Raw genomic sequence first — 23,963 nt, 5'->3', positions numbered from 1 at the left:
AAAGCATGTGGTGCAAATAAATATGCATTTATTTACGCACTTGTGAAAATATTTAGAGCCCTCTGAATAGCATGAGCTTCCTGACACTGGAAACATCTCTTTGCTTATCTGGGTGACAAGGGATCAGACTGTGAGTATCCGTAAGGGATACGATGGCCCCAGGGAGTTAGGGGCAGACCCCCTTCATTCATGGTGAATCCCGTGTATCTGAGTGACCGCATGCCGCGCTGGAATCATCGTACTCATGCTCTGAGACCTTTTTCCACGCTCCTTCATAGAGGTTGGTGTTTTCCTCTGGGCGCTGCGTGGCGGAGTCTCCCCAACCCGTGTCCCTTCCTCTCGGGAAGCGCGTGCGTGACAAGGGAGGCTTTGTCGCAGCGGCTGAGACCCGGAGGGCACCCAGGGCATCGGGGCAGGGACGGGAGGGAACTGGAGGAAGGGGAGCGAGGGTCTCTCCCATCCCGGGGAGTGGGAGTGCCGCGCCCGGAGCGGGGCCCGTGTTGGGCTGCGGAGTCGGGCTGTGCCCGTGTCGGGCTGCGGAGTCGGGCCAAGCTCCAGCCGGGCTGTGCCTGTGTCGGGCTGCGGAGCCGGCCGAGCTCCAGCCGGGCTGTGCCCGTATCGGGCTGACCTCTGGGCTGTGCCTGTCCAGGGCGAAGTGCCGGGCCGAGCTCCGGGCCGTGCCCGTATCGGGCTGCGGTGCCGGGCCGAGCTCCGGGCCGTGCCCTCCCGGGAGCGGAGCGCTGCGGGGCACGGAGCAGGCGGCGGGAGCGGGCCCCCCTCACAGCAAAGCCGGCGCCCGGAGCGCAGCGGGGGCGGAGTGGATCGTACCAACCCCCCCGCCATGCTCTCCGCCGCTAATGCCTTTTCTCTGCTGCTGCGCAGGAGTCCCTGCGAATGTAATTCACCTGCCGGTGCCTCCAGCAGAAGGAGGCTAATCCCATTGTGCGGTTTAGCGGCCCCCCCGCCCGCAGGTGAGGCGGCAGGAACGGTGGGCGCCGCTGTCCGGTCCGAGCCCTGCCCAGCCCAGCCCAGCCGGCCCCCGCCTGCCCAGCATGTCCGGTGAGTACCCCCGGCCCGCAGGGCCCCGCCCGGCTTGCCCTGAGCAGCTCTCGGGAACGATCGAGAGCGCAGCCTGGAGCCCCCCGGGGCTTTGCCCTTCTCACATCCCGGTGCGGGAGAGGGTCCCTGCTGCTTTCTTATCAGCAGAGTGCTGTGCTGTAATGAGCAGCTCCAGGGGAGGATTTTAACTGTCTGGGTGATGGGGTGAAATAGGTGAACTCATTTATGTATTCTGCCTGTATGTACAGCTTGGCCTGCTTAGGTCTGTGTGTGCTGTCCTGGTGGATCCCCAGGGTGACAGGCTGGGGCTGGCTGTCCCAGTCTAGGGCAGAGTCAGAGAAACCTTTATCACCCCCCTTCTTACACAGCAGTGGTATTGGTCTGAGTCAGTTATCCTTAAAGCCATGAGGTACTAGTTTTAGGGTAATCACAGGGGGTAGCTGCAGGTGCTGTTCTGGTTCTTAAGCATACTCAACTTTTTTTCCTTTTTTCTCATTTTTGAGAGCAGCAGCTCCCACAGATCTTGGTTTCTTGAGCCATTTGAAGGGTGTCAGTCATGTGGACTGAATGATGCCGAGTTTGAATTCATGTATGTAGCACTTCAGCACTGGGAAGATGCAGAAAGTGAATCTGCAAATGAAAGGATTAGAGCATTGTGATTTTGTTTGGTCGAGGTTTTTTTGTTTGTTTGTTTGTTTCAGTTTTTTGGTTTTTTTGGGGGTTTTTTTTGGGTTTTTTTGGTTTTTTTTTTGGTTTTTTTTTCTCTTGGTTGAAGGGAAGGTGTGGAAAGACTGGAAACATCTAATTTGATATGTACCATAAAATTCCCTGTGCTGCCTCTAGATTGCTTAAGTAATTATTTCTAATAATTATTACCAATTATTACAAATTTTCAAACTGTGAAAATTTGTATTACTGTTTTGGGTGTTATGTATTATGCTTGTTTGCATCTTATGATACTGTTGCATTTGAGTTTTCATGAGGATCATTTACCATCTGTTGAATAACAATGCTGCAGAGTCTTGAAGTAGAATGCAATAGTTCTTAACTGAAAGACACATAATAAAAGCTAAAAAGAACTGGAATCAAGTGGTCTTCCAACACAAGAGCAGTAATCCTGCCTACTAAAATTCAGCAGTGTTTTAATAGAAGATAAGAGAGAATTTGTTTTTGGATGAGGCAGAACTTCATTAGGCCAAGAGAAATTTTGTATACCACTGAATGTCAATTTAAATTCTGTTATAAAAAGGTCTTTGTAAAGTGTTTGTTGTTTATATTCATTAGTAACATCAGTGTTTCTACTGTTAGATCTAAGAAAGCATGGGAATTAAAACTGCCAGCTCTCATTTGTGTACTAGAGCAAGAATTCCCTCTCTGCTGGAAACTTGCATAATAATTTTTGATAGGGCTCTGACTCAGGTTATTGTCTGACACTATTGTTCATGTTTTCTACTTATAACAAAATACTTCTGGATTGCTTATAAGGTTGTGGGTGTCAGGAGGAGCAGAGATTTCTGTTCCAGGATATGGCTGTGCTAGGCCAGAGAAGTGAGAAGCCTACAGCCTGTGTTCTCTTTTTTGGCAATCTAACACACCTTCATGGTCCTTCTGGGGGAAGATCCACAGAGTCCTTGTGCAGGAGAGGGAGTGACAGAATTGGTGTCAGGAAACATGCTGTGATTTGGAGCTGTGTCACTGTCACCTGGGATTTGAGAGAGGTGCTGTGCTCAGTGGGTACAGGTGGAGGCTGCAGCCTGCAGTCCTGCAGATTGTCTCTGGAGTAGAAGGGGGGAGGTGACAAGAGAGCAACAGATGGCATCAGGGAGGAATTTAGGAAAGCAGTTGTACAGTGTTGGTTAGTAGGAATGGCAGGAGGCACTGGGGACATAACCAGCCTGTTGGAAGCTTTTAGCTATTGATTTATCTGCTCTTGTTTTTATGCACAAGATGACAATGTGCAACTTAGAATGTTCTTACAGAAAAAACGTAACATAGGAGTGTCTGGTCTCCTGTTGCCATTTTGCAGTGGGCAGCTTGGCAAATTTGAATTGTTACATTAGGAGTTACAGCTAGACTAAATTTATGCTTCCTCTGTCTATCAGAAGAAATAGAAAAATATTATTTAAAAGCTATGTCTAATGGATTATGGAAAAAACCTCCCTACCCTACTTAAACTTGTCTTGAAGTTGGAACTTGGGTCACTCAGAGCGTGCTATTATCAGTCACTCCTGAGTCTCAAAAGGGGTATCTGGTGTTTTTTAATCCTCTTTTCCTCTTTGAACATGAAAGTGAGCACCACCCTGTCTGCTTGCTCTGTTGGTATTCTAAATAAAGCTCTTAGGTTCCCTAGAATTAGTTTCCACACCTGTCAAAGAATTTTGCCTCTGGCAGTGTCAGAGGTACTACTATGAATAAGTAGCATAAAAAGTTGGTGATCTTGGCTAAAAAAGCTGTTACAAGTTCCACCTAAGATCACCCTGACTGTAGTGGTTCACATTACTTTTGCTGTCTCTTTTGTGTAGCTGCAGAGCAGGTTGTAGAATAACTCAGCAAGTTAATTCCTTGAAGATCCTTGTTTTGTTCTAAGAAAGTATTGTTAGGTGATAAAAGTGAGGAGCCACTACTGATGATAATGATTTCTTAATTTGCATCATCATGTGCTTTGTGGTAATCCAGACAAGAGAAATGAGCAGATTTATAAATTCATATGACAGGGTTTTAATGGGATTCTAAAAATACACTTTCTTTTCTCATAGTTCAGTGATAGCCAGTGGTATTTTGTTAGCCATAAGAATCTCCAACTTGAAAACAAATTTACCTGAAAACTTAATACCCTGAAGAGTAGGTGTTGTCCATAAAAAATCTTATTCAGCACAAAGAAATAAGGTTATGCTTAATGTCTCCTTGACACTTAAAAAAAACAAACTAAAAACCAAACCAAACAAACAAAACAACCAAAAAAATCCCTAAAAAACCCTAAAAACCAGAAAGACCACCAAACCAAAAAACAGTTGCAATGAATTTAACTATATGTGCCTCTGGCTTTTAAACTTAAAGAATTTTTGCTCTTTTAAAGTCAGTGAGTGAAACTTTGTGTACAGTAGATTTAATATATCAGCTAAATGGAAACTTTCAGGAAAACCATTTACTTCCAAACATGTATATGAAAACCTGACCCTTACTTTCAGTTATAAAAATAAACTGTTTGTTAATTAGGCTATATTCCAAAGAATTTTATAAACAAAGCAAGACAAATAACACTCCTTTCTTGAAAGCAAGGATTAGATGAAAGGAAAGGTAATGATAAAATATTTTTATATTAATCCCCCAATGGATCCTTAATGAATAAGTGATGCCCCTTTATGATTTTAAAATCATTAGGATTTGCTTCTCTCTTAGTACCAGAAATATTTTAATGTTAAATATTTTCAGTCAATAGTTTGATAATCTATTCAATTATCTCTATGATGGTTCACTGTATTAAGAAGGCTGTAACAGGTATCCTACATCTGATTCTCAAAACAGGCAGCTTCTGTTCTTTGTGAGGGATCAGCAAGAGTTTCTTAGAAGCAGCAGTTGTTTGGCAGTTTGCTTTCTTGGGGTTATGACCACACAGGGACAGGGCACAAAAGCATTTGGAGGACATGGTAATTTTCCATACCAATTTGCTGAACCATTTAATGAGTAGTTTGTGTATTTTTCTATGTATTACTTAAGTAAAGATTCAGCTTCTGTAGCCAAAAGAATTTGCAAAAGCCATGTGAAGATTGTGTCCAGTTTTGTGGTTGTTTTTTAAAACAGTATTTCAAGATAGGAACTCCCACTCATTTCACAATTTGTTTTTTTTTATATTAACATAACTCCCACATTCATCTCAGGAGTTATTTTATTACCTTTCTTTGGCTGAAGATGCTTGTTGCCTAACACAAAAGTGCTTTGCTTTCCTGATCTTTTGCATCTTTTCAGAGTAATTTTCTTGCTGAAGTAGCTTTCAGCGGTTTTCTGGTTTACATTGATTTTTAGGGATGCTTATATTTATTCCTTTAACCCTCTGGGAAACTGCTATAGGAGCAGTTTACTTCACATCTGTTGTTTTAAAGCAACTCCTTATTCACTGATTTCTGGAACACCTGTAACTTGCTTGAGCTGTTATTATAATGGGACATTTGAAAGTTCAATTCTTCATTTGCTTTGTCTGGAAATTGCAATTAGAAATGTTACTGGAGTTTGCTCAGCTGTGGGCTATGCAAACTATTTCAAGTTTGGTTGGATGGTTTGGGTTTTTTTTGGCCAAGTCTCACACTTACTGGGATTCTCCTGAGGTGCAGAGATGTGTGGCAGTGTCAGCAAATGTAAAGTATGTGTGCTTGAGATGAAGATGGCTGGCTGGAGATGAGTGAAAAAGGGCAAAAAGTGGGGGGGGGGAAAGGCAGCACACCAGTAGGCCTGTGTTTCATTCTGGATTTGGAGGATGTGAAAAATAAAAATGCTTAATATCTGTTAGCTTATTGTGAACATCAGCCATACTTTACTGCATACCTTGATGATGGTTAGGGGCTAGAACTCACTCATTTTGTCAGCCTCTGGCTGAGGCAGCCATGAGGTCATTTGTTGAGTTCTCTGCATCTAGCTCTGTGAGATTCTTTCCTGGTGTTTCTCACAGGCCCTGGAAACTGTATGACAGGTTGTTTATGTTAGTATTGTTTGGTTGTTTTAATTTATTTAATGCAATTGCCTGTCCGTTAAGATGATGGTGGTTCTAAACAAGTATTTCAACACAAGTGTTTATTGAAGTTTCAGTCGAGCTCAGTGGAATTCCCTTCATCTCTGTGACCTGCTCATCTTGTTCTGGTTAATTTTGCAGCCTAGAGTGTATCATCCTTCTGCTCCAAGGAGGTTGTTCACCTTGCTGAGTTATAGGTCCTCCCCAGAAGAGCTCTGACAGTGGTGGTAATATCATGGGGCACAGCTGCAGAAGCAGCCCCTTATGATCCTGCCATGGGTGTGGTGTCTTTACAAAATACATTTTCTCCTGTTATGTAGGAGTGTAGGTTGCTTTCTTTTTTATTGTAACTTGTTTCCTCATGTGTTTCCTGACAATAAGGAACACTCCTAAATTCCCTGGAGTTACTTGAGGTAGGGATTCTCAGCTCCTGGGAGGTGTACTGATCGTGATAGGAAATTCTCTGCACTTGTTCAGTCAGCACCAGGTACCCCAGCACAAGGAAAGGCAGAGCAAAAATAAGATTGGGTTGATTCAATGGCATTATGGAAAGAACATTTCTGGCTAATACTCAGCATCTTGTTCTTTTCCTTAGCTTTTGGCACTGTATAAACAAGAACATTTTCCTTATTGGTTGTATTATACTATGTTTGTTAAATATAAAATCTAAATATGTACAGATCAGCTTTTTTGATTGACATTGTGTTTTGGCAGTAAGACCTAGGGAATTATCTATTTAAGGCTAGTGCAAAAAATTTATACCTGCTATTGTGTAAATCAGGCAAACAAAAATAATAAAAATCAGAAACATACATTCTGCACTCACATTCACTGGGTTTTCTATTCAATTGTGACTTTTGGGGGGAGTCTCATCACAGGAATGGTTGTTATTAGCACAGTGTGGTTGTTATAAGCCACAGACTGTTGTTTATCTGGAAGAGGAGAGAGCAAGCTAAAAGAGCTTACATTAAAGTTGTAAAGTGACTCTTCTGAGTACTTTTTTGCAGTAACAGATCAAGCCTTTGTGACCCTTGCTACTGATGATGTGTACTGTCAAGGCGCTCTTGTTCTTGGACAGTCCTTGAGGAATCATAGGACATCCAGAAAATTGGCAGTTCTAATTACTCCAGAGGTTTCCAGTGGGATGAGGTAAGTATTAATGAGCATTTGAAGATTTAAAGAGTGGAAGAATAAGCAACAGCATTGCAATTTTTGTTGTGATTCTACAGGCACTGCAGAACAGCATTTACAGAAATCTTATTAAATCTGAACTCAAGCCCTGTTATTTGGAGGACTGTGATACAAAAAGACATGCCATGCCATAGCAATTTAAACTCTTAGTTCTGCTATGTCTTAGGAAGTGTGCAAGCTCCTGTTTTCTGTATGCTATGTGAATGTATTTGCAATGCATCTGGCTCAAGAAATAAATTTTCATATTTTTGCTATGACTGGATGCACAAAAATCTGTTTTCACAGACTTTTGAAGTATGGACCTTGTCAGACCATTGTAACCTTCCTGAGGGAATACTGTATCCATTTGATGCATAGGTGAATACTAAGTCTGTAATTCTTTTCATGTCCATTGAGTGGGAAGAAAAGAGTTTATATTATGTATTTTAAATCAAGGATAACATTAAAAAAAAAAAAAAAAGAAAGCAGATCACTGAAATAAACTTCTAATAATCTGTTCATTTAGTTCTTTGCCAGTTATTTCCGGTTCCTTGAAGATCAATCAGGCAAAAGCAAATGATCCCGAAACCTAGATTTTGAACAGAACAGGTTTTCTTTTTCTGTGTTTGTGAGACATTGACAATGTTTCTTTGATTATAATAGCATAGTGTAAGTAAATTAACTGTGTTTTAAATACTTTTTTTCTTGCTCCTTGAAGGAAAATTAGCTACTTTGGTGTTACCTATAGCATTCCCATAAAATACATGCATAGAAAAATAAAATGTTTAGCCTAAAGTCTCATTTGAGATGCTACATAGTAGTGAGGAAGTATATATGGTGAGCAAGTACACCTTATAAAAGGTGCAGTTTTGAAGCAGTGTTTACTTGGTCACAGTAGGTACAAATGAGTGTGCTGGCATGTCTCATCTTGTAAAATGCAGAGGGAACACGGTATGGTGCTGTTCTTTGGAATCAGTTGTGCAGGATGAAAGCTGCTTTAATTTCTGTTGGTGTTTCCATAGGAAATAAGTGACTAGAATAAGGATTGTTTTTTCCTTCAAACAGCAGCTCTCACTTTTGAGATGTGCTGGCCCCCATAGTGGAGAAGACAATGTTTTATGGCCTGATAGCTGCCTCTTCAGTATGCTTTTTCCAAAGACTTTTCACTTCTGACTTCTTATATAAGCAATCAATCTAGCTTTGGTTATTGTCATAATTAATGTCATGCTGTGTGTCACTGTTGTCATGCCTGAAGTGAACTCTGATGAACTTGTCTAAATCCCCTTCTTTCTCTCCACTGCTGTCTCTGGTAGGTCAGTCCTCAGCAGCGTATTTGATGAGGTGATCGAGGTGGGTGTGCTTGACAGCGCTGACTCAGTCCATTTGGCTCTGATGCAGAGGCCAGAACTGGGTGTAACCTTCACTAAGCTTCATTGTTGGACTCTTACTCATTACAGCAAATGTGTCTTCATGGATGCAGACACTTTGGTGAGTGGAGAGGGCGCCATGGAAACATTTGTGTCTGTCTCTGACTGTGGGATGCTTCCTTGCCAGGCAGCCTTCAGGCCTGTGAAGTGACCAGATTTGCTGGCGGTCACAAGGTCGCAGGAGCTCCATCCTGGCACATTTTAGCAATTCTCACAGTTGTGCTGGCTGCATAAAAATAAATTCACTTTGGAGAGTAGCACTGTCCTCAAAAGAGATCACAAGCTCTATGTACTCAGTCTTCTGACAGAAGTTTAAAATAGATCTCTCTCACATATTTTTGTTTGGAACTATTCTGTCAGGAAGGTAGTTTTAAAATAAGGATTTAAAAGAAAAAGAAATTCCAGACATTATTTTTTTTTAAATTTTTTAGATGTATGGAGATAAAAATGTTCATAAGTTTGGTGAGGACAATCATTTCAGCCTTCCCTTGTGCTTCTGAAAGACTGGGATACATTTTAATTTAGTAGGATTGTATTTGAATTAGAAACCAAATTAAGTTATTCTTCTTGAGGAGGAAGGCTTATGATTTCTTGCTTTACACTAATGTTACAGGAGGAAGGCAAATTCTTGTCCTTTTTAAAAATTCAATTAAGTAATTTTATTTGTAAAAAAATTTCTCCTGTTTTTCACAGTGGCTGTGAAAGGTGGAGGTCCTGACTTTCACTGACTGCACAGCTGTCTTTCCACAAACTTGATCTCTGCTTTAACCCGACTGATTTTCCCACTTCCTTGTGAAGCTTAAAAGAAAACAGAAAAGCAAATCTCTGAACTTAAGTTGTATCAGAAAACTGGCAGCAAGTTTTTCTACTACTGTTTAGTCAGTCTGTTGCTTACTAAAATGATTTAGATTCCCAATTTTCATTCAGTTCTGTTGTAGTTATCAAAAATAATGGACCATGGAAAGGTGAGTTAAGAAAGTAGGAAATTGTGTGTTTTCTTGGTATCATATTTAAAGAGACTTTGGATGTTCTCCCAGCTTCATGAAATAATTTCACGTGCTTTGCATTTTATCAGAGAAATCATGGAGAATCACAATTAATGTTGCCTTATTATATCAAAAAGAGAGGTTCTGATCTCTAGCATATTTTACAATGGCACTGCTTTTATGCTCTGCAAGCCATGTACTTGGCCAAACTTTCAATTTACTCCATTGGTACTAATTTGACAATTCTTGCTCTAGACAAACATTTATTCTAGCATCTTTTTCTCTTTTCCTACTTTCCATAAGGTACTTTGCAACGTTGATGAGTTGTTTGATCGAGAAGAGTTTTCTGCAGCTCCTGATTCTGGCTGGCCTGACTGCTTCAATAGTGGTGTGTTTGTGTTCCAGCCCTCCCTGAAGACTTACAACCTGCTGCTCCAGTTTGCTGCTGAGCACGGCAGCTTTGATGGTAAGGGGCAAGGCGTAAGGAATGAAATGCCAGACAGTTTCCATGCTATCAGGCAGAATAGAGGAAGGCAGGAGTTCTCTGGGCTCTATGTAAGAATTCAAGAACTTTGCTTCTTAGACTGTATTTAAGACCTGCTGACTTACTCTGGACTGGCCTTCCCAGAAAAGGGCAGTGAAGGGACATTGTGTCTGAGTCTTGCTAGGTTAATTTTGCTGTCTGGCTTAGGAGAGAGAAACACACCTGATCTTCAGTCTTTTGCTCGGAGGGAGACCAAACACTACTCCTCTCTTCTTATATTACAATAGGACTTTATTTACACTGAGCTTGCAGTGAGTGAATCAGGTATTATTCACTTGTACATGCTCACATGGCCATATTTTCAAGTCCAAGTTGGAGTCCCATGAACACACCAATCTCAGTCCCTAGTCTCACTCCCATCCAAATTTTGATACAAATTTGAGTGTACACATGTTATGGTAATACTGTTTTATGTATTCTTTAGGAGGTGATCAAGGCTTGTTGAACAGCTTCTTCAGCAACTGGGCAACAGCAGATATTGGCAAACACTTGCCTTTCCTCTATAACTTGAGCAGCAGCTCTGTATACACCTATGTTCCTGCTTTCAATCAGTAAGTAACAACACTTCTGTAAACCTCTGTAGTTTGTTAAAGAACATCCTTTTGTAAGAGAGACTAATAATGGCATATTCTGTTAATTATAAATTACAGTATCACAAATGATCTTCTGTAGAAACCATGCAAGAGAAGCTTAAATTTAATGTGAATGTCTGGACACAGAGAGAGTCCCAGAGTTGGCTACACTTTCTTTTATGTTCTTTCAAAGAAGCTTCTTTCACTTTGACAAAATGTAATTACTTTGGCATTAGGTTCTGACAAGTTTTCTTTTAAGCTCGTTCCTTTATTCTTAAGTAACTTCTTAGAGAAGCAATTGGCATTGCTTGAATTTTTTTGAGCCATTCCTTAGTTCCTTAGTTCTATGAAATGAAATTTGTGCTACTAATTATATGATTCCAGACAATGCAATTGAGAATCTTATCTGGTAAAAGGCAAGTTAGATTTAGGGTGTCATGAATTTCTGTTCCAGTTGCACAATACACTCTTATTGGAAGATGAACTTAGGCCAGTGTATTTATTAGTAAATTTTAATATGGGATCAGTAATACCCAATTTTGGTGATTAAATATTTGGAGTAATATGTATTTTTTTTGTGACTAGAGCATGAAGGAAGACTGGAAATAGTACTGCATGAGACTGTCAGTTTCCTTCATGAACTTTTCTACTAGAATTAGCAGCTGGAAGCAAATGGCAATGTAACTTTTTGTTTTCTGTATTTTAAACAAGATTAATTAAACCAGGAAGATAGAAACAAAATATTAATACATATAATCTCAAATGTGTTGCTGTTGCAAAATGTTAAATTACCTCACCTGTCAGTAAGCATGTTTCTTCTAGGAGTTAATATAAGCTAAGAAATATTTTAGGTATAGACCTATATATTTGATCTCTACAGTTTTGGTAGAGATGCCAAAGTTGTTCATTTCTTGGGAGCAACAAAGCCCTGGAACTACAAATACAACCTTCAAACAAAGAGAGTTATGCAGGATGGTACCACATCTGGATCTTCTCATCAGCTGTCATTCCTTGCCCTCTGGTGGAATATATACAGTGCCAGTATATTGCCTTTGTTGGAAAAACTTCAAAAGATGGAAGAATCAGAATCTGAGGAATGCAAGGTAACTGATAAGGAGTTAGTGGGAATATGTTGGAATTTAAACCAAAAATTCTGAAAATTGGTAGAGGAAGAAATTATATGATGTGTTGGGCTGATTCTGGCTGGATTCCAAGTGCCCACCCAAGCCACTCTATCACTCTGCTCCTAAGATGGACAGGGGAGGGGAGAGAAAATGTAAGGAAAGACTCATGAGTCTGGATAAGGACAGGGAGAGATCTCTCACCAGGTATCATCAAAGGTGAAACAGGCTGAACTTCAGGAAATTAATTAAATTTATTACCAATCAAGTCAGAGTAAGGAGAAATAACCCCAAATTTGAAACACCTACTGCCATCCTTCACTTCTTCCTGGATTCAATTTACTCCCTGTTTTCTCTGACTCCCCCCCACCAATGGCACACAGGGATGGGGAATGAGGACTGTGGTCAGTTCATTTCATGTTGTCTCTGCTGCTCCTTCCACCTCAGGGATTCCTCACACTCCTTCCCTGCTCCAGCTGTGGAGTCCCTTCCATGGGAGACAGTCCTCCATGGACTTTTCCAACATGAATCCATCCCATGAGCTGTGAGATGCAGTCCCTCAGGGACTGCCTGTCCCAGTGTGGGTCCCCATGGGGTCACAAGTCCTGCCAGCAAACCTACTCCACTGCAGGCTCCTCTCTTCATAGGTCCAGTGGTGCTGCCAGGAGCCTGCTCCATCATGGGCTTTCCATGGGGTCACAGCCTCCTTCAGACATCCACTTGCTGTGGTGTGGGTTCCACCGTGGGGTGCAGGTGGATCTGTGCTCCACCAGGGACCTCCATGGGCTGCAGAAGGACACCCTGATGCAGCATGGGATGCAGGGTTATCTCTGCTCTGGCACCTGGAGCACCTCCTCGCCTTAATTCTTCAGTGACCCTAGTGCATGCAGGGTTGTAGCTCACACATATTCTCACTCCTCTGTCTGCAGTTGTCCAGTTGCAAGGAAACTCCTTCCTCCTCCTTCTTAAGTCTTATCCCAAAGGCACTACCACCATCACTGATGGGCTTTTTGGAGCCAGCTGTCATTGGCTCCACTGGGTTTGGGGGAAGCTTCTAGCAGCTTCTTACAGAAGCTACTCCTGGAATCACCCTGCTACCAAAACCTTGCTGTGTAATCCCAATATGTGTGGGAAAACTTACTATCTGTTGGGTTGGTAGTAGAAGTGACCAAAGTAGCCATTTAAGAAGGATTTCTTGTATTATCTGCTTTCCCAGGATATCCTGCAGCCATCTTCTTAATTGATAAAGTTTTTATGGTAATGTATGTGCAGAATATGATACAAATTAGCCAGAGAAGAGATAACCTGGCCCATGAAACAAACAGACTTCTGTTTTTCTTGTAGCTAAATTGATACAGACCATATAACTAGGTCTTGATCTGTAATAAAATGTACCTTTTCAGTACTACATTATAACTTGTTTCATGAGGTCATAACAAATAAATCAGGTTTGCAAAAGCAGTGTTAATTGCATTTAAGATGATATGTACGGTACTTCTATGTCATCAAACATTTATTGATCTCTTTATCCTTTTTTTTTTCCAAAGAATATGCAGCAGTATGCTTTTCATGAATAGAATAAAAATAATCTGTTTATAAATAGATGATTTCTTAGAAACCAGTAGCATAAAGAAATGTGTAGAAGTACAATTTTTAATTTTGTATCCAGGCATTACAAATTAGATCCCATTTATGCATATGTAAATATTTTCTTAATGCCTTATAATATTAAATTATTAACATAATTGAACTAATTGCATAATCCCCTTAAGATCAGTTGAATATTTACCATCAAAGCCCCAGAGAATAATTTGGTTTGTTAACCTCATGACAAATTGGAAAGCAGAGGAAGGAGTGGTTAGTTTTTGATCTTATACTTTAAGATGCATGCTTTAATTTTTAAGGCACTGCGTATTAAAAAAATATTTCCACTATGGTAAATGAAGGTGGAAATACCTGTTAGATTTACCTCATGATGCTGGTGTGCTCATGAATGCAAAAAACAAAAACCTAAACTGCAGCATGCTCTAAATCTAGGACCATATACTTTTTTTGCATTTATTTACTTTTTTTACATTTATTAAGTTATTCCTTTAATGATGAGAACCCTCTAAGGAAGTGCAACTGTTGTAAATAAGTTATTCCCATCCTGAAAAGTTGTATTTCAGTGGTGAGATGTTCTTGTTTTCATTAGCACGCTTTCAATGGAGTTGAAGTTACCCTGAAGAAGGTCAGTCCTTATGTGGCCAGTTCTCTACAAAAGCCTGAGCTCCCAGAGCAGACAAGTGAAGTAAATCCCACAGCATACTCACCCGAGGAACTCGCCTTCAAAGCTGTGAGTGTGTTGTTTGTTATTATTATATGCAGAAACAAAGTCAAATTATATACTAAAAGGAGATGCTTTCTGATTTGGAAGATCATATCTTCAATTTGGCTGTAGCTATTGAATTTTCTCACTAGCATTAAAAATAATCTAAAGCCTATTTATTTTCTTTAATCTTTAGTTATGCGTGTATGATGTGTCTGGAAGTTGAAAGAGTTTGCTTTGCATTTTAGGAAGAGGTTGTTTATTCAAAGTTGTTAAGTACATAATTAAATGTAATATAAAAAAAATCTGCTACCAAAGTAATATTTTGAATATTAATGCTTTGTGAATTAATATATTTAAAACTAGAATCCTTTCTATCATTCTTCTGTAGAAAGTTTTTTCGCACAAGTGTTGGCCCAGAAAACTGTTTCTCAAATTTCTGTGACTTGAGCAACAAGGAGAGCCTTAAAAAAATCCACTAATGAATATTGCAGTCTTTCTGTTACTTTTGTCACTTCTCTTGTATTTGTGTGTTTCTGTTGCACTGAATCTCCTTATTTGATGCAGGAATTAAGTTGGACATAATAAGCACAATGCCTCTGCAGGTGTAAGTTCATTACATATTGCATGATATACCCTATTACCCCATGGTACAACTGGGAGAAAATAAAAATTAGTGTTCTAATGTCATCTGTATTGTAATTTGTGAACTCTGCTCTAGAATGATGAAGACAACTTTCAAGATGTTCTTCCCTTCATTTCTTTAGCCTGTTGTTACTCTATAAAGTAAAACTGTAATTTTCCTTTCCCATTCGCCCTCGTCCTCCCCTTCTTCCCTTTCCTGTCCGAGTGTGAAGGAGCTGAAGGAAAATCGCAAACCTTACAGTTCCATAACTTAAGATTAATTTATTTGCAAAGGATGTATTTTATTGTGTGCCTTATGCATCTGATTTCATTGGAAAGGCTCAAACTAAATAGGGACACGTTATCAAGATGTTTGTTTGGGGTAAAAAAAATCATAATTTTTACCTAAAGCAGTTTCATTAAAATTTCAATTTCTATTGGTATTTTGATTACTAGGATTAGCTTATCAGAAGACCATATTAATTGGAAAGTAATGGCTTGGTTCCCTTCTTACTTAAGAATACCATCATTCCACTTTTTGTTGCCCAGCTTCAATATACTTGTGAAATTGTTTTAGGGGAAAAGACTTTAGAATGGGATCTGTCTACTCATTTATGTTTTGCTATCTGTCAAAAGCAAATATTTGGGACAATATTTTTTGGGCAATCTATTTTACCTCTGTTTTGAAATACTTTGTTCTGTTATTTCATACATATAAAAAGTTTATGTGAGAGCAAGCTATAATCCTGAAATGAGATTTTTCTTGTTGAAGTTTGGCCTCATGAATGGTAAGCTTGTTTCCCAGGCTGTATGTGTAGTCACTGAAAAATGACAGCCACTTTGAACCTGTTTTAGGATGAGATGAGCTGCCCTCTGGAGGTACTTTCCTAGATGGATTGTAGTAGGAGCTTTGATTCAATGCCATTTTTGATACTAAAGCTGGGTGACATGAATTTTCTCCTTGGTGATAATGTGCCTCTTTGCTTCCCTCCCATCCATTGCTTTACCTCCCCCAAGACTGAAAGTGGTTGTATTGTATTGTACAAATTCTTGTTAAAAGGAAATTGTGAGAAAATATTCCCCTAATAAAACCTCACTGGCTGTATTTTAGCAACCTGTACATGAAGTCGAACCAAGAGATTCTAATGTCCGTCCCTCTGAGCCTGACAGACCTTCAGAACAACCTGCATTGCAACCTGCACTTCAGGAAACCTCAGAAATGGTACATGTAGCTTTGTGCATTCAACATCTATTGATAACTGCATGTGCATCTTTGCTGCCAACATAATTTTAGGAAAGCTCAACTAATTACAATGCAATGTGCAAATAAATTCCTTAATCTTTTAGCCATGTTATTCCTTAACTGTTTCCAATACTGTGTTGTGATCCCTTTCTAGTTCTCTTTTCAAAACTTTGAGGTTTAAATGTGTATTTTCCTGTGCTAACCCCTGAGTAATCAATACATGGTGTAATTTTAGTTCTCCAATACTAACACAAGCAAAGCTGTGGGTATTTTGTGTTAGTTAGTTCTTTTATATTTTCTTTTGTTGTGGGTTTTTTACCTGCTGAAGTGATGTTTCCAAGCAAGTGGAAAGGGAATGTGCAGGAGCCTGAGTGACCAGGCTTTCCTTTGTGGACTTGCACTGCATTTATGGACACTTGTACATGTGGGCAGTGTGACAACAGAGGCAGACTTGGTGTGGATGGGGTTGACAAGGTGTCAAGGATTTGTAAGGTTCACCACACAGCTGTTTTCCCAATGAGGGTTTTGGTGCAATTGTGAAGCACTGTAGTGAAATACTTAAAGACTGAGAAACAAAAGCAGCCAGGAGTGTTTGGGCCCTAGGTAAAATTCTTAATTTCTAAAAACATTATGATTCTGGTCATCTTCTTAAGGGCTTCCACAGCTGTTTATAAAACTTGCCAATGATAAAGTAATCTTGACACCTTACTGCATGTTGCTTGTGTGAAATACCTTACCTTGCCTTCCACAAGTCCTATGCTTTATCTGCCCCAGACTGGCAGATGCAATGGATAGTCCAGGGCATTTAGGCAGTTTAAGACATTGATTCCTGCCCATTAAATTCTATTTTGAAACGTTTTTACCTTGAATTTGTGAAGACTTCACTAGAAAGCTGTTCTTGATGATTTCAGTTTTGTTTACAACATGAGATGGGTTGTTTTCCTGTGACCCTCTTTGAGTACTACTGAAAGAAGGTTTTTAGTGGCTGCCTTGATTGGTTCTTGTTATATCTCATCTTTATTACAGGTTATAATTGTTGGGATGCTGCTTTTTTTGCTGGCATTGGTCAACTGGGGACACAGTTTTCCTTTTACGTGGTAGAAATTATCACTAATAATGTGTCTTGCATTTCTGAACCTATGATGACTTGACTTTGAACCAGCATTTACAATTTTGGAGTGTCATTCAAAATGAACTAGCTGTTGGTATAATGAATAGTATCCATATTTTGAATTAATTTATTAAACAATGTGCCTCACATCTGCTAAATAATACTGATTTCACTGGAGTTCAAATAAAACTAATTACCAAAAATTCTAGAAATGTATGTTCACATGGAAGCTTTTGGAGACAAGATTTGAACACATAAATTATGAATTCTTCCTTGTAGCAGATATTCTATTCTAACCAGGCAGTATTTGTAATATTGTCATTGTATTGTTGCCAAGTATGCCAAGATCTGAGTTAAGATCAGTAAAATAAATGTTTGGTATGTTCAAAGATGCCATGGAAAGTAGTAAAACCATAAGAAAATGAGGTCACATTATCAAAACAGGAGTGAACATTTGAATATTGTTTATTTCATTGTTTTAACTGGGAGTGTACAGCAGAAGTTTACCATTTAAGGTTTAGCATCACAGTATTGAAATAAGAAAAACCAGATGACTGTTTTCCCACTCTTCTTCTTTCCACAGAATGAGGTTGCACATTTTGTTTCAGAGCTGTCTATTCACTTCAAACCAGCAAAACCAACTCCAGAAGATGAACGGAGAAAGTGGGAGGAAGGGCGCATGGACTATATGGGGAAAGATGCTTTTGAACATATCAAAAAGAAGTTGGATGCATTTTTACACTAAGACAGGGTGTACTGTTATGCTCATAATGATAGATTTCTTTATAAATGCAATTATTGAATACTTGGCTGTCTTAACCAGTTTAGGTGACACCAGTTAGAGGTGATTATTGATCCTCATACATTTTTGGGGGACCTTAACAGATACAGAATCTTGGTTTTTAACTGATAAATGTGCCTCAACTTTGTTGTTATATGTGTCTCATCTTCATTGTTCTTACGCAGTGCCTTCTAAAGAATAATGAATGGTACCTTCTGAGTATAAACTCTCATGTATTTATCACTCTTCCCTGATGCACCCCATCTGCAGAAACAGTCATGTGTAGGAAACATGTTGGAAGTTGAGATTGTTTTGGAAATTGAACTTCTCCCAAACTGAGATCACTCCCAAAGTACATTCAGAAGTTGCTATAAAGTATCTAAATAAAAAGAACTTATTCTTGAAACCAAATTAACACCTTCAAGGGTGACCATGATGTAGATTTCAATACGAGAAGGAAGTGATGAAATCCCGACCTCCTAGGAGTCTGCAACAAAGCTTTTTAATTTAAACACATTTAGGATTAGAGGAACTTCAGACTTCATCTGAAATCACTAGTGCATGCTTTACCCAGTTATAGGCAGCTGCTTAGGTCTATAACTAGTGTGAGGAAGCATGGTTTAAAACTCTTTAGGACAGATTGATAATGTATGTTAACCTTTTATATTGTTGCTATAGGATACTGATGCTTTTTTTAAATATTGTAAGCTTTAGTTGCATATTCTGAGTTGTGTGGTCAGAAGAAGAAATGCTGACAGCATGGTGTAAACCTTCTGGTGCTTTTTATAAATTTGTTTACAGTACTTCAAACTGCAGCTGATAAAGGCCCTCTTTGACTTAGCATTGTTGCCCCATACTGCAGGCAATTTGAGTGCAACTGAAAACAAGATTGGCACTCATTTTAGTAAACAGGCCCTTTGAAGATCTTTTAACAATAGCTGTGTGTGGGAACCAATAAATCTCTGAATTCCAAATTCCAGGAAAGAAAACTACTGATGAGACTGCATTATATTAAGGACACTTACAGGAGAGTGTTTTGTGTATTTGTGTACTCAAGTTTGACTTATCTCAGTGAGTTTACTTTAACAAACAAGTAAAATTTTTTTTCAAAGCAAAAAACTTTTTAAAAAGAGTCTTAACATTTATGCTAACATAATAATAGACTTGACAGTTGTTTGTTACCTCACTCAATATTGGAATAAGACTTCTGCAGTGATGTTGCAGGGCTTGCAAAGTTTTGGTCTAAATACATCACAAATTTTGGCAGAGAGATACCTAATGAAATTTCTTGGGAATTCTGTCTAAAAGCTATGATGTACCATTATGCATAGGTGCTAGCAGGAAAAATGGATAGCAGGATAGGAGGGAAGAAGAAAATTTTGTTTCTTTTTCCTCCCATCAAAAAGGATGAGAGGGTAGGGCAAGGAATAAATGCACAAATCAGGAAAAGAATGAAAGAGTCAAAAGGTCCCCTAAAAGAAGAAAGAAAAATCTTTGAGTATCTTTGAATTACTTCCTAATATTCACATTAGTGAATTTTCTTTCATTTTTGTAGGATATTTCTGATTTTACCTAGTTCTCATTTATCCTTAAACTCTTAAATGGGAATACCACTGGTGTGTCTGTTGAACACAAGCTTCTAGATCCAGTTAGGTGTTTAGGGGCAGCAGAGAAATTGAGAACAATTCTCCCTCTGCCTAACCCTGGCACCCTCTCTATCCTGTGTTTCTGGGTAGGTGACCCTCACACTTTAACACAGGTGGGTGTGTTCTACCTCTTGGTGCTGTGGCCCAGTGCAGCAGCTGCAGTGTGCCCTTACTCATGTGGCATTTGGTTATCCCTGTTTCTTAGACATCCTTGTGCACTTCTGAGAAAGTCCTCTGTTTTATGAACATTGCTGCTAATATGCTCCTAACAGCTTTTGAAAAGTATGTAAAGCTGTGGCCAGCAATGTGAACTCATGCTTCATGCAGCTGAATATTTTATATTAACTACTAGATCTTATTTGGTACATTGATTAGATCATGGAAGAAAAATTACTGATGTGAAATCAGTAACTGAAAAGTTTTAAAAATAGGCATAAGAATTTAGTCAAATGTGTCATTGAGTACATTTCAAACTGTTAATATGTACAATGGTACTCTGTGTGGCTTATACAATGTTTTGCAAAGAATTGTAGTACAATAATGTAATGGAAATAAAAGAAATGGAAAAGACATATGAAGTCATGTGCTTAACAGACAATGAAGAGCTATAGGTTGTTTACATGATGCCAGGGAATATTAATTGTGAATAGCTAGTTACTTTAATTTATTTTTTAATTTTATTGAATTGCTTTTGAGACATTAGCATTACCTGCTGAGCAGAATTAAAAGTTGACAGTAATAATTACTTCTAAAGACGTACATAATTATAATGTTTAGAATCTCTTGAGTTAGCAAACAGTAGTTGGTTTATTGTATTTCATGGAAAAGTATAGCTGTTAAGAGCCCTGCCCTAATTTTTGTGTCCTGTCTTCACACATGAAAAATTGAACTACTTACTGGTAATGTAGTGTTGCAATGGCTTCTAGCACACAACTGTTGCCACCAGGGTGTGAAAAGGGAGAATTTTGTATGTGAATCCAGTTCTGTGCTTCAGGCAGCATTCTGGGCTTTTATGGCCATCAGTTCTGAGCTCCTGGGTCACAGGCAGGTCTCAGGGGTGTTATGGGCTGCATGTGCCCATGAACCACAGTGCTGAGCTTTGCTAAGTCAAAATGTGTCTTGAGAAATAAAAACCTACCAAGCTGCACCTGGATCTTTTTTTCCACATTAAAGTGTGGTATAGCCTCAAATATTTTGAGGGTAAAGAAAGTTAAGAAGTGTAAGCTTTTTGGTGGCACTATTCATCTTTGAACAAGGCTAGACTGTGACTTACAGTTGTGGAGTAGGCTTTGTATTTAGAGAGGACAACTTGTGTTTAAAACAAAACATGCTAATTCTTCTGTCATGTGCCTGGAGGTATTCACAGCTTTTATTTTCCATACAACAATTTTATTGGGTGCTCTTCATGTATAAGAAGGAGATAGTGTGGGTGTGCCACAAGGAAAATTCTTGAAAATTTTAGACGTGTGGGTTAATGAACTTTTCTTGCCTACAGGAAAAGGAGATTGGTTTTCTTTAAATATCATTTTATTTACTGTCTAGTGTTTTGTGAGGACATTTCCATCTGGGTTGTTCTTGGGAAATAAGTTTTCTTTGTCTCTCTATCTCAGTCAGCTCACAGCCATGGTTGTTCTAAAGCTGGTACTTGAAAAAATGCTTTGTTTTGTTTGGTTTTCTTCACCTTGATTTTTCTATCCATGATTGGGAGGCTGGGTTAGTAGCAGGTGCTCAGGACTTTTGTGTGCTCCTATAAACAGCTCGATTCTCACTAGTAAGTCTGCAGTCTGTTTATTTATTTCTTAATGGATCTGATAATTCTTTTGCTTTCCTAATCTAAACTGTTTTGATTCCCATGACTTTGAACATAACATTAAATGGACCTGTTTTCTTAATTCATATCTCATTAATTCAAATCTCACATTCCAGTTCCCCCCCAGGGTTTTTTTTATTATTTTGGGATTTTATTTCTGTGGTATGAACTTTTGTTGGTTTGGGGTTTTTGGTTTGTTTGGTTGCTTTTTTATCAACCCAATAAATGAGATTAAATGCATAGTAGTAAATTTTTAAATAGCCTCCAAAAATATGTGTCAGTTAAGACTGCTCACTGAAGTAGTCTGCATTGTCAGCATATTGGTTGCAAAATGTTTCAGCTCAAATTTTGTTCATGCTAAGATGAGTGGCTCATAAATAGTTTATTTTGTGCTAAAAATTAAAAGCTGTGACACTCAAGTTATATTTTACATTCTCGTATAAACTTTCATTTTGTAATAACATCATGCCATAATTATAGCAAAGGTAGCTAAAAAATACAGTGATAATAATTGACTTAAACTTATAAATAATAATTGCTAGAAAACTGAGAGTTATATTAATAAAGGGGAAAAAATACAGTTGCCAGAATTTTTTTCTTGCATTTTACTCTGTTGTGAGAAGCCTTTCAACTTCAACAAACTGGAGGTATAAAAACCCTAAAATTCCAAGACAGCCAGTCTCTTAGTTGTGATTATTTTAATACTTTTCAGGATGGCATAACATTTAACTGCCTTGGAGAAGTGTTTGTTCAATTTTATGGCACTGTGCATCATTCTGAACAATGACAAATACATAAACCAGATAATTTGTTTATTTTAGAGCAATAAGATTTTCAGAGCCTTCTCACAGGATTAAGTACTTGGAACAGAACTAATTGCATGTCATGGATGGGTACCTGTTTTGTTTTGTTTCGTTTAGAGGCTTTTTTTTTCTTTTCAATCCTCCATAAATTCTTTCTGTTTCCAAACCTTTTACTTACAGCTTTTATAGAAATGGCAGAGCAGAAGCCAGGGTTGTTTGGATCCTCTACTAATCCCATTTATCTCAACATGAAGAGTTGCCATTTCTAGTCTGGCATTCAAAAAATCTTAGTTATGTTGTAGAAGGGTAATTAATGAGAAACAAGATTTTGAATAAATCTGAGTCTTTTTAATAGAGTTGATTAGATGTAACATTACAATCAAAACATCCTACAAAAATCTTCCAGTGTTGTATTGAGTTCAACACTATATATATGCCTGTATATGTGTATATTAACCTAAAATCTGTCATGAGCAAAAGGTTTTTTGTTACTCCTTGGTCATTTATATAAATGCCTCTCAAATATACTCAGAGAGAATTTCAAGCTGGATAAATTTTGAGCTCAAATTGCTTTTCTCAGTTTATTTGTTACACAACTATTTTGCATCCTTAGAGGATGGGCTCTTGTGATCTGTGTGCTGGCATTCCCTTGAGTCCCAGCAGGGAGCAGAGCAATGTGTCTAATATTTAAACACGGTGAAGTGAGGCTTCTTAGAAGCTTATTGTCTCACTCTTGTGAGACTTGACAATTACTCTGTTGAGTCAGTCTAATGCAACAATTCCAAATGTCATTTAATAATGATCAAAGGAGTAAAGTGGAAGTCAGCTTCATACAACATGAATGTCAAATATTTACACAGTACAGCCACAGCTCTTTCAGTAAAACAAACTTCATTTGCTACAAAGTAATACTTCCCTCTCTATGGTGTCTATATTAAACCACGTGTAGGCACATTCTTGTATGGCTTGGATATTGGCCAGTTGTCTGGCCAATAGGTTTTCCTAGCAGGCCATTTTATGTAGTCCTTGTGCCTTGCTACAAAGGGAGAAACCATGAGAAAAGAAGGGAGAAAACATACAATTTAGGTTTTATTCTTATATTAATATATTTTGAAAAATATCATTATAGATGATTTTTCAAGAAAACCCACGGAACTGAATTAAGAATTTCTTCCTTCCAGTGTTATTCAAGAAGGTTTTGTGACAGAGTTTGTACCTGTAAGTGCATTTTACATGAAAGGGCTCATGAGGACAGCTTGAGTGTGATATTAGGTTCATCTGCTTTATGGGGAATATACATTTGCCAGAAGATCAGACAAACAGCTTCTGCAGAGCTTACATGTCCTTGTTAAAGTGTATACAGACAGAAAGATTTGCAACTAATCCATAGCTAGGATCTGCATGAAACACATAAAATAATTAACTTCCTTTTCCTGCTTACCACTGTCTCCTCAAAATTTGTACATTTTAAGATACATTTAGCTTTAGACAGTGAAAGGAACTTAGGGGGGAAAATAGTTTTCGCTCCTGTCCTCTCTGTTTTTTGAAGTGACATGCTTCCAATTCAGCAATTTCCTGTTGCTTTGCTCTCCTTCTTGCCTGCAGATCCTCTGTGTGCATTGTCTGCCCTCTCCCTCTCTGTGTGGGAAAAGCACTTTTCCTTGTGCCTGGCTGAGGTGTCCTAACTGTTGACAAAAGCAGGTTCTCTATGCTGCCAGCCCTAATTTCACCTCCTCCTGCTTGAAAGTGCCTCTGGTTTTCCACAGATGCCAGCCGAGATAAAATCATCTGTTTGGATGTCAGAAAGGCAACATGGGTATCTATGTGACTCCTTAGCATCTGACTCTATACAGCAGTTCAGCAAATTTAATTTTCGGGAAAATGAGAAGTTAGACCAATGTTTAATGTTTACATTTATACAGGGTGATTTTTTTTCACACTGTGTTTAGAGGTTGAGTTCTGGGTCTTGCTGATGTACTGGCCTTCCTAGTCTGGCTTCCTGAAGTTTGGGTCTATGCTTGCATGCTGAGTGGGT

At 38.8% G+C, this 23,963-nt stretch overlaps 1 protein-coding gene across 1 annotated transcript; it reads left to right on the top strand.

The window, feature by feature from the left end:
- The first annotated feature begins 919 nt into the window (after positions 1-919).
- GYG2 (glycogenin 2) lies at positions 920-21,086 on the top strand. Its single transcript, XM_071455177.1, has 9 exons — positions 920-1,059; positions 6,790-6,931; positions 8,266-8,440; positions 9,669-9,831; positions 10,334-10,460; positions 11,362-11,584; positions 13,797-13,937; positions 15,646-15,756; positions 17,472-21,086. The coding sequence occupies exons 1-9, from the start codon at positions 1,053-1,055 to the stop codon at positions 17,631-17,633; spliced, it is 1,251 nt and encodes a 416-aa protein (XP_071311278.1). The 5' UTR covers positions 920-1,052; the 3' UTR covers positions 17,634-21,086.
- The last annotated feature ends 2,877 nt before the right edge of the window (positions 21,087-23,963 follow it).

Source organism: Agelaius tricolor, unplaced genomic scaffold (assembly GCF_023055355.1).
Source record: "Agelaius tricolor isolate 1412-34295 unplaced genomic scaffold, bAgeTri1.0.p SCAF_45, whole genome shotgun sequence".
NCBI lineage: Eukaryota > Metazoa > Chordata > Aves > Passeriformes > Icteridae > Agelaius > Agelaius tricolor.
This window is presented reverse-complemented; position numbering and strand designations above follow the sequence as displayed.